At 45.4% G+C, this 13,582-nt stretch overlaps 2 protein-coding genes across 3 annotated transcripts in view; one reads left to right on the forward strand and one right to left on the reverse strand.

The window, feature by feature from the left end:
• The first annotated feature begins 218 nt into the window (after positions 1-218).
• On the forward strand, positions 219-5,761 carry SOD1 (superoxide dismutase 1). Its single transcript, XM_075717512.1, has 5 exons — positions 219-355; positions 1,194-1,289; positions 1,785-1,854; positions 4,088-4,202; positions 5,166-5,761. Exons 1-5 carry the CDS (start codon positions 280-282, stop codon positions 5,274-5,276), a joined length of 468 nt encoding a protein of 155 aa, XP_075573627.1. The 5' UTR covers positions 219-279; the 3' UTR covers positions 5,277-5,761.
• Positions 5,762-8,672: 2,911 nt separating this feature from the next.
• The window catches only part of SCAF4 (SR-related CTD associated factor 4), a 47,818-nt gene continuing 42,908 nt past the window's right edge, over positions 8,673-13,582 (reverse strand). For both annotated transcript variants that reach the window (XM_075713222.1, XM_075713215.1), the window contains one exon: positions 8,673-10,180. In XM_075713222.1, the coding sequence (XP_075569337.1) occupies positions 9,339-10,180 (842 nt within the window). In that variant the 3' untranslated portion in view covers positions 8,673-9,338. The remainder of the gene's footprint in view (positions 10,181-13,582) is intronic.

A 13,582-nucleotide genomic window follows, 5' to 3' on the forward strand; every position in this document is an offset into this window, starting at 1 on the left:
ACACAACGCCCGCCCCCGCCAGGGGGCCGCTCACCCGCCCATTGGCTCAGAGACGGGTGCCACTGATTGGCGCACACCCGCGCGCTGCCAAGACCCACCCCCCCCCGATTGGCCGAACCCCGCGTAATAACTGCACGAGGAGCGCCGCGAGCGCACCGCGATTGGCCGCGGCGCTGACGCCCGCTCTATATAAGGGCCGCGGGAGGGGCGTACCCTCACTTATCGGGCGGTTATTGCTGGGGTCTGCGCAGTGCGCCGCTCTCCGGCCGCCGCGGGAACATGGCGACGCTGAAGGCCGTGTGCGTGATGAAGGGGGCCGGCCCCGTGCAGGGCGTCATCTACTTCCAGCAGCAGGCAAGGGCCGGCGGCGGGCGCGACGCTGCGCCTCCCGCGGGGGCTCGCCCGGCCGCGGTTGCTGAGTCATTGTGCGGGGCGGGCGGCGCGGCTTCCCTTCCCCTTCCTCCCCTCGGTGGGTGCTGCGCTGCGCGGCCTCAGGCTGGGCCGCGGCCCCGCCGGCTGCTGTGCGCCCGCGGCCCCGCCGTGGTGGGAGGGAGCGGGGCTGCTGCTCTCTTGCCCCTGGGTGCCCCCGGCTCTGGTGGCGAGCGGCTGCCCTGAGGCTGGGCCCGCCCGGCGCTGCGTGGTGGCGCGGAGAGGGGGTGGGAAAGCGGTCGTGGGGCTTCTGCCCTGCCCCGGGGTGCGCAGCTGAGCTCCGCGCTGCAGCCGGCCATAGCCTCCCGACCCAGCTTGTTTACCGCTATCGGAGTAGGGCTCAACGGAGCCTTGACTGCTGAACGGCCAGAGCCCTTTTGAACGCTCGGTCGTTTATCCTCGGTAAAGAAGCCGGGGCTGCATGCAGGCAATACTGTATCCGTAGAGGAGGAATGACTTCAGGGTTACTTGTGCTTCCAGATGGAAGTATGTGATCATTCTCAAAAGCAAGCAGTCTGATCAAAGGTGTTCCTTTTGCTTGTTGATACATAATAGGAAGAGTGTATTTTAGGTGGCTAAATAAATTCTGTGAAATGCTGTATTGCCATGTAGAATCAGTTTAGTATAGGAGGGTAATTGTTCATGTCCTGGTAGCTGAGCTTGTAGTGGAGTCTCTAGTACTTTCTGTTGACTAGGAAGCTTTGCTTAGCACAAGGCTGTTTAATGCTGTAGTCATTTTGCTGATAATAAATTCTTTCTATTAAAGGGTGATGGACCAGTGAAAGTTACTGGAAAAATCAGTGGCTTGGCTGATGGAGAACATGGCTTCCATGTCCATGAATTTGGGGACAATACAAATGGTAAGATGTCTATCCAAGCTTTTGAGTTACAGCTGTAATGTGATTGCTCAGCTTTAAAGAGCTTCTTTTAGTGTTGCAGCCGTAACTGGTATAGGTGTGCTTAGGTCTCATGACTGCAAATCTGTGTTAAGAAATGATGACATTTCCTAAGGAATTGCTTCCCATTTAATACTTTGAACATGTTTACACTTGTGTTCAAGATCTGACATATCAAACACTAACCTAAATACTTTGATACCCTAGTGTTAAAAAGCTTTCAACTGAGCCCAGAGTGTTCTAGAATGAGTAATCTTACTTTATGGAACTTGTAGGTCTATAGTAGGTTACTCAACTCAAAGGATTAGTACAACATCTAACAGGAGAGTAGCTGTTTTGTCATTAGTGACTTCAGTGCCTCTGGCTGTAGGAGGACTACCTTGGTGCATACTGTAGAAGCAACCAGATTTAAACTGGCTGCTGCAAAAATCAACTTTTGATGGCTGCGTTCTGTTTCAGGGTGTACCAGTGCAGGTTCTCACTTCAATCCTGAAGGCAAGCAGCATGGTGGACCAAAAGATGCAGAAAGGTGAGTTTAATGTGCCTAGCCTCTTACTGGGTAGCTACTCCATGCAGTAGTATGTTGTGCTTGAGAGGCCATCTAAGCGCTATGTTGTGCTTGAGAGGCCAGTGCATGACTAATGCTAGGACCATACCAGAAGAAAACTAGTAACTCCTGCTGGACTTTTAGAGTCACTTAAAGGCTCTGATAGCTGTATGGTGGTTTGTTAGACACCTTGGCTCCAGGAGTATTGGTAAAAATGTAGTCTTTGGGACACATTCTTGGTTTTGTCATAGCTTGGGGAGAAGAGGAAATAAAGTCTCTTGCTGAGTGAAGGTTCCTCAGGGTATGAGTAGGGGGAGTTCATGCATTAAAGCCTTATTTGGTCAGTGGTGGTTTGCTTCTGTTTTGGGGCCAGCTTTTGACAACAGAGTCCCTAAGTTGTCAGTTGTTGAGCTGGATGCAGGCTTGTCATGTGGCAGATCAGGATCATCAATGGAAGGTACTGAGGCTTCAGTGGAGACTACAAGATGAATACCAAGCTGTGTGCCCAGGCATGGTGGCTTTATTGGGTTTGCTGGGTTGTCTTATCCTGTTAGCTTGGGTACCATAGTACCTACAGTATGTAGTCCTTAGGGGTTGTGTGTGAGTACAGGGTCTGATGCTTACGCTGAATATCTCCGTACCTCAGTGGGAGCTCAGACCTAACGCTTTCCCTGGAAGCAGTTTTCATAGTCCAGTTACCTTCGCGGAACCCTTGCATGCTTGAGGCCTGATGTCTGAGCTGATGGGCTTCAGAGACTGTGAGGGGGCTGCGCAAGAGCTGAAGCAGGTAGAGGTAGGAGCAAGTGTAAAAGATAGGCTGGTCTTGCACGGGTAGGGTCTAGACCAGCACTGTGACCAGCTTGGCATTGTGATTAGCTTTTGAATGCTCACATTCATGTCTGTAACTGCACCTTCTGTGACTGATAAATTCATACCTGAGTGATCAGTTGCATGCCAGACCCAGCAAGCTGGCTGCTAGCCAGCTGTCTGGATGACAGAGCAGCATGAAATGGTTTGTGCTCATGGGCTTCACAGGCAGCCAGCTGCTCCAGTGCTCAAGGTCCAAATTGCATGAACATTGTGGCTTCTGCTGGTTCTGCCTTGTCAAATCCTGATTCTAGTGTAACCTGCCTGCTGGGGAATTCCTTAGGAGGGTATAAGAACTAGATTGTGCTTTTAGCAGTGTAGAGTTGAAACAATTGGACTGAAGCTTCCCAGAAGCTTAAATCAAGCAAACTGCTAAACAGAAAACTGACCTTGACCTGATTTTATAGGACTTGGTTAAAAATATGAAATTAGTGCTGTGCTGTCGAAGCAGCTGGTAGTCAGCATTCAGCTAGCTGAGCTGGTCATGTCACCCTGCATGCATGGAGAGTTTTAGAAACAAGTTGATATTCAAGGTTCTAAATCTGGATAGAAGAGTCTTGCAGAACAGCGGCTTGTCTTTTGAGTGGATGTTTTGTTTGGGGCAGTTGTGTAGGAAACAATACACTGGAATGTCCAGAATTTCAAACGGAACTGCTTGAGGCTTAATTCTTAAGGGAAGTCCTAGTGGAGATCTAACTCTGATTAGAAACTCTGTGGTAGGGTTTAATGCAAAGTGTATGGGAAAATGCCAGGCAAGCTTGAATAGTCATCCCTGGTAGAGATTAAACTTAGCTAGCACTTAGTGCCTCCTCTCTGATGTGTCACTTGGCAGACTGCTTTTACTAAGCATATTTAAACTGAAAGCCTGCTGCTGCTGGTGGAATAGCTGGTTTGTGATAACATTAAAAGCTCTTAACCATAGTGGCAGTATTTACACCATAGTGGCAGTGTTTACACCAAACCTTGTAATGTGCAGGAAAGGTTTTCACCTAATTTGAGACACCTTTGAGCAGAGGGAGATGCTATCAGTGTGGGGGAATTTTTGGCTATAGTTGTGCACTGTTGGCTTCGCTCACTGGGGCATGATGGCATTCCGTTCCCCAAAGTTGATTAACCTTCGAGTTTCAAGTTGTACCAGGGACTGAATTTTAATTGTACCTTGAACTAAAGGAGTCAAAATAGTGGAAGTGTTCAAGATTGATTGGTGGTGGTAAATGAGGATGTATGTGCTGTTGAAGGTGGTGGAGTACTTGAATGTAGTAACTATGGGTATTGTATTGTCCAGACCATCACTTAGAGCTTTCAATTCAACCAAGTTTTCTATGAGTTTCTCTGCATCTTTGTGTAGGCACGTGGGAGACCTTGGCAATGTGAGTGCTAAAGGAGGAGTGGCAGAAGTGGAAATAGAAGATCCCATCATTTCTCTTAGTGGACCACATAGCGTCATTGGACGTACCATGGTGGTAAGTGTCTTGGTGCCTGCTTGGATGCTTTAAGGAACTCTAGAGCAATCTTGCCAGGGAGCAGAGAGTTTTTGATGCTGGTGGCCAGTCCCTGGTGGTTGTTACAGAACTGGTAGTGCAAGATTTTCAGGATGAGGAGTTCTTTGAAGCCTTGCCTGGAGGTCTGCTGTGCATTAGTATGCCGCTTCACTGCCATGAGATCTTAATTTTCTGCCTGCCTTCTGAAGATGTTGCTCTCTGTTTAACTTTGCCTCTTCTAGCTGTGAGTGACTAAAGCAACCTGATTTGAGGAAGGAACTGGCAGTCTGGCACAAATGCTGTCACCGAAAGGCATGGCAATGGGCGCTTCCAGGCACTGTTCACTGGTACCGATCTGGTAGCTGGTGGTGTAACTTGTGCTGTGGCCTCCCTGGGAAGGAGGGAGGCAGAGGCTGAGTGGGCTTGGCTGCCCATGAGCGTTGTCAGTCTCGTTCCCCTTGGGACTCCAGTGTGTGCCGAGACCACAGTGTACACAGAACACTGTACTGGGTGACAGAGGCTGGGACTGATGGCCACGGCGCAGGGAGATGTGCGGTGTAGCCCTTGGGATGGTGTGGCCAAGGCCCTGCACTCACAGTGCAGCGGTCAGTCTTGTGTTGTAAGGGCGACCTTGAATGTCAAGTCCTCCAAGCTTGCTCTTGGACTAGTAATGACTTTTCAAAATGTGGGGTTTTGGTGACTTCCTGTTCAGACAAATTCAGCTGAAGGTGACTCATCTTTTTAGACAAGTCTAGTCTTCAGTCCTTAGTGTGAGTATCAATCTGGCATTCAGCATTGCATAGTTAAAATAGGTTCCCTCTGTGTAACACACCCTGCTGGTAGCTGGTGATACTGCTTGTTGCTGCTGCTACTAATGTGAGTAGTGGAAAATGTTGATTAGTTACGCAATAACATGAATTAAGGTATCTTCAATTCTCTTTTTAGGTCCATGAAAAATGCGATGACCTGGGTAGAGGGGGAGATAATGAGAGCAAATTAACTGGAAATGCTGGCCCTCGTTTAGCTTGTGGTGTAATTGGAATAGCAAAGAGCTAAGTATTGTACCTGAAATGCTTAAGATGACAGTGATAAATGGGCTGTATTTCATTGCAAATGCTGTCCTTGCCCTTCCTTGTGCAAGCAAAACATTTATCACTTAATCTCATTACTACTCTGCATTCTGAGCATCACTTAAACTGGTGAAAACTGACTTAATTTTGTATGATGTATATTGGAATTAAAGTGACCCTGATGGAATGTCTCTGTAGTCTTCTGCTAAAGCATCTGCTGTAACCATTAAGTATAATCTTCACTAACTGGGACTCCTGTTCTGTGTAATGGAAGATGTGTAGTAGTGATCACATCCTGAACACCAAAACTTCTAGTATGCTGTGGGATTTGGAGGATTAGCCTTACAAGCTCTAGCATGACTACTCACCAAAGAGCAGTAGGTACTGTTGTATGTATTGAGGCTTCCTCCTGGTGAAGTTGCAGCATTTGTAGGTTTCAAACTTGTGTAATAAACTTGCTGGGCAAATACACCTTGGTCTTGCTGTCTATTAAAAAAAAAACACCCACCACACAACAAACCCCTACCTGCTGCTATGCTAACATGAAAAGTAGGCCTGGACTTCATCATGTCAGTAGTTAATTTGCTAGACACCAACAGTGTGCAAGTTGCTTCCAGCCAGTAACCCTGGAACAACAAAGACCTGAGATCAGTCAGTGTGCAAGTAATGAGAAACACTGTTGTATGTTTTCCTGTGACAGAAGCCTGTGTTCTGTGGCTCTGGTGTGCTCTGTGCACTACAGTTAGGGGCTTATGTACCTCAGGACAACTGCTGCTTTGCAGAAATACCTTTTTGCTGGAAAATGTTAGCAGTGTGTGACACCTGTGGCACCTGCTCCCATGTGACTGCGTGGTGTGTGTGCTTGCGGTGGGGAAGCCTTAAGCTTGCGGAAAGGTCTGGCTCTGGTGTGTGTCCTTGCACCTCATCTGGGCTGTGTGGTTGGGTTGTTCTGGGTGGCTGTGCAATGGAAGCCTGGATGCCTTGGGGAAGGCAGCTTTCTTTTCTTTTTGGTTTTTTTTTTTCCAAGCTGTGCAGGAGGGTCTAGTGTGGAACAGGTCTTTCCTTAAAAAGGATATACCTAGCCAGATGCTCTGTATTTAACTTCATAAAGCTTTTCAGCACTGTCATCGCTGTACACTAAGTGCTAGCTTTCATTATTTTCTTGTCTGTACCTCTTAAACAAGGATTTCAGAGTTTTTTTAATAGAGAAAATTACTAATTTTAATGAAGACTTGCATCAACATTCCTTCATCTTGTACCTAGAGATACTCATGGAAGTAGCTGGTTGTAGTTCTAGACAGCCAGATTCCAGTGTAGCGCATTACAAATGGAATGGCTTTTGGAAGTATAGCAAGAATACTGTAAAAACACTTTAACCTTAGTCATTGCAAACAGTGGTGTGTGCAGTCTCTACCCACCTGTACCTCTTCCAGGGGATTAGCCTATGCTCTGATTCAGCTGCTGCAGCAGAACCGAGGCAGCGACTGCACCTTTTGGCTCCCTCCCCCCAGCAGCGGACAGGGAACACCGACCGCCCACCACCAGCACCTCTTTGCGCCGCAGAAGTTGTGAGGATGGTTCTGTTGTCTCCCCTTTCCCAAAGCGGGGGGAAAAAACAGCAAGTACTTGCCAACTGCAGGTTGAGCTGTAGCGGAATGAGAGCTCTGGCAGCTCTGCTGCTCGCCTCCTCTCCCCACTGTTCTGGGTGCTGAACCTTGCTGCTTTGAAAGCCTGGTACATGCAGATCTTGACTTTCAAACCTGTTCTCTCTTGTTGGGTTAAATGTCTGATGGCACGCTAGCCTAGAAGTCAGTGCTGTGTCAAAGGATGTAGAAGTAATGCACTATTTATGTACCAATAACTGTGACTGGCAGGCATAGGCCCGATAACCAAGGTGTCAGCTGCTAACACTGTATTGTCTTTATCAGTAACAGATGCTTATGCTGAGCTAATTAATCTCCCAGTAAAAATTTATGGCTTGCCTTACTTTAAAGCCAGGAATTTGGTAGTTGTACAAGGGTGGGATAAAGCTACTCTGGTGATGCTGTAAAGATGAGGCATCACCAGTAGGTTTGTTATACAGTTACTGCTTCAGAAGGCAAAGGATGTCCACAGTTTTTGTAGGCTTTGTTTTCAATTTCCTAAAAAGGGAAGCGGAGAGAATGTGAGGTGGCATTTGTGTGAACAGATAAGCCTTCCGTCTCTTTCATTCTTGTCTTCAAATCTTTTAATAAAGTGTATTCATTAAAAAAAATCCTACCTCCTTACAGAATTACGGCAGTTTCTACTAAGACAAGTCTTAAACATAAGACATAAATGTCTGGCTTTGTATGAAAAAAGTTAGTTCCACTGGCCCAGCATGAAACAAACATTAAGGACACAGGTTTTAACACATGGAAGCTGAATTCACTACAAGTATGTAAACAGGTTTTTTTCTCTCTTTATTCTGCTATTGCAAGAACATAAAAATATATGTCCTCTCCCCAGTCCATAACTCCACACTTGCTTCCCCACCCCCCCAAAAAAAACCCCTCTGCTGCAGAGCAGCTGTGAAAAAGTACTAATGTGAGAAAGCCGCTGCCCTTCACTTAGGGGGGAAAAAAAAAGCAACTTTAAAAGTAGAACACACCTATATCAAGGTAGGGGGGGAAAAAATTAAATATGCACAGGGTTCATACAATTTTTCTGCTGCGCTTCTAGAGTTAAGCAAGCTTCAGCTGCAGGCCTGCTGCCACCCAGGCGATCGACGGGCCAGCGCGTGTCAGGGCAGAGCTGCCAGGGCACCGCCGCTGCACGGTACAGCGCAGCTGTCTTTCAAAACTGCGCCTGAAGGGCCGACCACCAAGAACTAGTGTTTGCCCTCTTAAGATTACTGAAGTGATATGGAGAGAAGACGGCAAAACTTAAGACAGATACCAGAAAATGCACTCTTTTGTCCATCAGTCCCATAGGTACAAGGCTAGGTGGGTAAAAATTTTAAACCTACCTCTTGCAGGATTACAGGAGGTAGACATCGTTAACACTGACAACAGTAGCAGCCCAGACTGGCGTGAGTGAAGAGGCAGCATTTTAAAATCCTCGAGCAACCCTCCCGCCTCCCTTCCTTTTCCCAGCCCCACTTAAAAAAAATAGGTTAGCATTTTTATATTGTGTTTTGGTGTCTTTGATTTCTCTTTCACCCCGCTTTCCAAAAAGCATCAATGAATAACAAGTACAAAAAATGCTGAACTGACGTGCTTCCTAGCCCACCGCACACAGTAATTTTATAACATCACAAGCAGAGCAGACTGAGTATGTCTGAAGGTGTCCACTTTTTTAAAAAAAGGCTAATCAGGGCAACATTTACCACAGAACCAGGTGGGAGGGGGGGAAGAGAAAAAAAACTGATTGCATTGCAAACACTAAACAGTTAACTCTTCAATTAACAGTTTAAAACCACTAACTTCTACCTAGTATGGTCAAGTAATCATTAAAATGCAGCAATCTAAAAATCAAGATGACTATTACAAATAGAAATTTGCTTCTGTGAATAGCTACACAAACAGATGTATTTCTTTTAACAAATATAAACAAAACAGTCTAATTTAGACTCCAGTACAGCATTAACAGTTCAAACTTTAAGATGTTGAACACTCCTTTTCCACTTCAGTGCAGTGTAGGAAGAATAGCACACGTTAAAGTTTGTTACGAAAATAGAGTTTATTAAAAACACATCCCTATTGTTTTGAGGAGCTTTCACCGTTACCTTTTCTTAAATTAAAAAAAAAAAATAGAAAGCACTTCTACTTCTGATTTGTAAACTTTTTAAAGTCAAAACTTTAAAAAAGTTACAGCAAAAATGGGTAATATTTTAATCATATCTTCAGTATTTCATGTTATGTTGTGGCTATTTTAAATAGAAGGGAAGCAATCAAATTGCTTACAATTCCCCACCAACTACCGAGGGGCTGTGATATAAGCAGAAGCAAATATAATACAGCAGACTGTACAACTCTAAAGCTCTACACTCCAACAAATGTCACTGTCGTCTTTTGACAACTTCCAGTCCCTAGCGAGGAGCCTCCGCCACTGAGCCCATCTCCTTTTCCGCTTGTTCCACAGATGAGGTAGCCTCGGATGTTAACTCTTCCACAGGTTTTACACCTGTAGGTTCAGACTCTCCCGCGGCAAGTTCTGAAACAACATCCGCGTCTTCCATTCTGCCGCCGTGAGATTCATGGTTTTTGTCGCCATCTGCCCTGTCTGTCATCTCCGGTTTTTCCTTGCCTCGATTTTCTTCCTTGTCTCTGCGAGACTCCCTATCTCTCGAATCTCTCTCTCTGTCTCGATGGCCACTGGACCGCCTGTTTCTGTCCTCCAAGTCTCTGTGTCTGTCGCGCTCGGGGCTTCTTCGTCCCCAGTCTCGCCTGTCACGATTACCAAGCCGCTCGTGATCTCGGTCGTCGTTGCGGTTACCGTAGCGCTCACGATCGTTTTCTACCCGATTTCCAAAAGATCTCCTTCCAAACCTCTCCTGGTCTCTGTTAGGCGTGAACGTCTGCCTGTCATTCCTAAACTGCCTCCCATCTCTGTTATCCTCGGGTCCGCCTGGCCCCCCGCTTCCCGGCATCCCCCCGGGTCTCACAAAGTGACCCGGCGGCGGGAAAGGGGTTTTCATTCCGTGGGGGGGAGGCATCCCAAAGCCCCCCGGCCCCGGCGGGGGCCCTCTGTGCATCATGTGGGGAGGCATGTGTCGCGGCGGCATCAAGGGAAAGCGCTGCAGAGGGGGCGGTGGCATTCCTGGCGGTCGCTGGAGTGGTATCAAACCGGGCCGGGCACCTAAGAGGCCGGTGGACGGCGTCTGCAACCCAACGACAGGTGCTGGCGGGGGCGGCGCAACTCCTTGAGTGCCTGAAACACACACACACAGACACACTGAGTGAAATCAGAGGCTGGCAGGAGGGAAGAAAAAGGCATTTTCCTAATTTCACAAACATGCTGAAATTATCTCACGAAATGAGTAACACCAAAACTGGGGTCGGGGGGGAGGGGGGTGGGGGACAGCAGCCTGCAAAGCTTCCTGTGCTGGTGTACATACCGTGAAGAGAGCATCGCCTTTAAACAGAAGTTTGTGTCGTGCTAGCAGTAATTAATAACTCATCGCTTATCCTAAAGGCTTCTTTTTGCGAAGAAGCCATTGCCGTTTTGCAGGTCAGAGCTCTTCCTGATCGCCAGCTCAGTGGCTTGCTTCGACAACTGACTGCTGATGAAACACCTCCCTGATAGGTTATGCTTCCCAGGCTTCTAATTAAAGACGCCTCACCTCCTTTAGTTAGCTTTAAAACATTCTTCCTCTATTACAAACAATCAGCAAAATCGTATCTGCCTAAAACGCTCAAGATTTGAATGGGTCATCAACAAGATTTTCAACGTGCATGAGAAGCAGCAGATGATACAGTGAGCTATGAAGGCAGAGGTAAGGGCAGAAGAGGGCTGGCTTAGGAGCGGGAAATCCCAGGGAATTTAATTTACCCTTCCAGAGAAAAGGGATACAACAAAGTTTAATTTTAGTAGAATAAACCTTGCAATGTAAACTAAAAGGTAACAACAGGTAATGCAACACGTAATTTCTGGATTTTTTTTTTTTTAAAAAAAAAAAAAAACAAAACACAATTTTCCATGCTTTATAGCACATATCCAACACCAACTATTTTCCTTTTTTATTCCTGGACTCTTGTTTTTAACATGGTCTTCATAAGAGGAAACAAAAATGAACTCTCAGAACATACCGTTTGAGAAAGCTCAGCCCAAAACTTGTTGCCATCAACACAACGAGCCAAAACGAAGGATTACCGAGCTCCAGATGAGAACTTCATACCAATAAGCGTGTGCCAGCTTATCTCGTGTGCCTCCTTTTGTTTGAACTAGTAACGCTACTGCCTCATGTTCTCTGTAGCCTTTACACTGGATCTATCGGCTCTTTCTGCTCGCTAGCGCACTCTTATTTACCTGAAAATAAGCTCCATATCTGAGAACACATGCATTGTTTTTAAACCCCCCAACTGAAATTTAAAGGAATCAGCAGCTGCCAGCAGAACAAGTGCAAATCTTTCTTCATCCATCTTGCGTTCCTTTATAAAATCGTTGAGGCTATAAATAATGTGTTATTTCCACGTATATTAATAAAAATGAAAATTAAGAATGCAGGGTACGTAAAATTTTGTAACTCCTGTCCTGGGTAAAACTAGAACGTGAAATAGCTATGTAAATTAGTACTAGAATTAAATACTTGGCAGCGTCATCAGTGAAAACTGCACTTTGAGTTCAGCTTAATGAGCACGGTGGAGCAGACAGCCCAAATAACCTTCCATTCAGCTGTCGTAGCTTCCCTCTTCCTCTGTCTGATTTATTTAGCATTCCTATCCCAAATATGCCTGAGCCTTCTAAAGAACACACGCTGCCCTTTCACCGCACCACTTCTTATGCTCAAGAACATCTCTAACAAAAACCTTTTTCTCTGAGTGCTTTTTATATTCATATTAGAAGGAAATCATGTATTTTGCCCATCGGGAGAGCTTGGGTAACAAAGATGTGAATATTCTTCCCAGTCCATGGTAGTCATCTTACCTTCCCTTCCAAGCAGTCACTTTTAAGACATGGCTGGTAGGTCACACTCTTTGAAAGAAATGTTCCAGCAGCAACAGTATATTTTTTGGGGGTTGTGTTCCACCACCACCACCCCCCCCCCCCACCCCTTTTTAACTTCAAAATGCACAGCCCTCCTCCTGTTCATAACCAGGGCTGTATAAGTCACCTAGTTTAAACTCTTCCCATGACTTGGTACTACAGATCTGATGAGACAGACATACGGCTAATGATGTCTTCCAAGAATGTTACTTTACTGAATTCTGAGGTTTGGGGATATTTTTGTTGATAAGTAAATTCTTCCACAGAAGATTAAAAAAAAGGCAGAAAAGAGTAACTGAGATCTAATGAGCTGGAGAGAGTGAGCACATGCTTCTGCTCTACAGCAGCAGAGTAGATGTGGGTTACAACAGCATGAACATGAGGCAAGTGTGAAATTTTTTTTAAATTTAACGAGTCATTGAATTTCTCAACCTTACTTCTACAGAAAATGCAGCACAGAAGCAGCATAATGGTATGTGAAACTCATTCTCTTTCAATCTGGACTGCATCAGCAGGGTAGATGAACACTTTTTACTTTAAATCAGCCCGGTCGAATTTTGAGCCTGAAGTATGCTGTAGAAAGAACTATTAGAGTTTCCTCACTGTGCTGACAAACCAGGCACCAATTAAAAAGTTACTCTCAAAGAGCTGTCCAGAAACACATCCAAGTTTACTGAAAATGCTCAGTAAAACTACTGGTACAGATTGCACATGCAATGTCTGGGAAAATTTAAAGCCCTTTGTTGCCTTATACAGGGAAAGGCGGTATGTAAAATTTAAATAGTTCGTCAAACTTGCAAAGAAGTACCAGAGCTCGTAGAGAAACAACCAAGTGATTTAATGACCATCTCATGCCTGTGCAGATGAGTGATGGAATTTATCTGCCCCAGCCTGTATTTTATTCATTTGTTCATAACTGTAAGCCTTTTTGTAGTAGCTAACCTTGTTTCTTGCTTATAGGTATGAAATACAGCCATCCCTTTCACCAGCTGCTTATTCTGCATAACTTGGCTAAGATGGCTTTTAATATTGGAGAGATAATCCTCAGACCTTACACCTAGTATGTTATTCTGTTCAAATGTGCAAAAATATAGACTGCTTTCACAACTTAGTTTTATTTTAACTGTTAACCAGTGATGCATAGAAAAAGGTCCTCAGAACTTGCAAAGAGTGTTTACTATGAAGAACGTAGATGCAAGTGTACTAGAAAAACCCATCACCCCACGAGTGTTGTTTCAGAGGTGCAAGAACAATCACACAGTGTCAAAAGTTTCATAATTTCACTTTACTCGTAAGACATAGGCCAAAATGCTACAGCTGTCCTGAAGAAGCATCTTCTATCCAGAGAGGTCACAGGAGTCATCCAAATTAGGTAAAAAGCCAGATTTCTGTGTCATCGTAATTCATATCTGATTATAGTCTCTTCTGGCTGGACAAATCCCATGTTCCCTTGCGATAATTATCAGTGTTACAAATGCTGAGAAGTGTAGCATCTGATTTTTTTTTTTTAAACTGAACTCTGCTCAGTAAGTGATTACAGTGTCTCTTATAATCCATTAAATTACTTCTCAGCTGTGCTGTTACAAGAAAGCAAGTGGAGGAATGGTGTTTTCTGTACCCAACACA

This window comes from Pelecanus crispus, chromosome 1 (assembly GCF_030463565.1).
Source record: "Pelecanus crispus isolate bPelCri1 chromosome 1, bPelCri1.pri, whole genome shotgun sequence".
Classification (NCBI taxonomy): domain Eukaryota; kingdom Metazoa; phylum Chordata; class Aves; order Pelecaniformes; family Pelecanidae; genus Pelecanus; species Pelecanus crispus.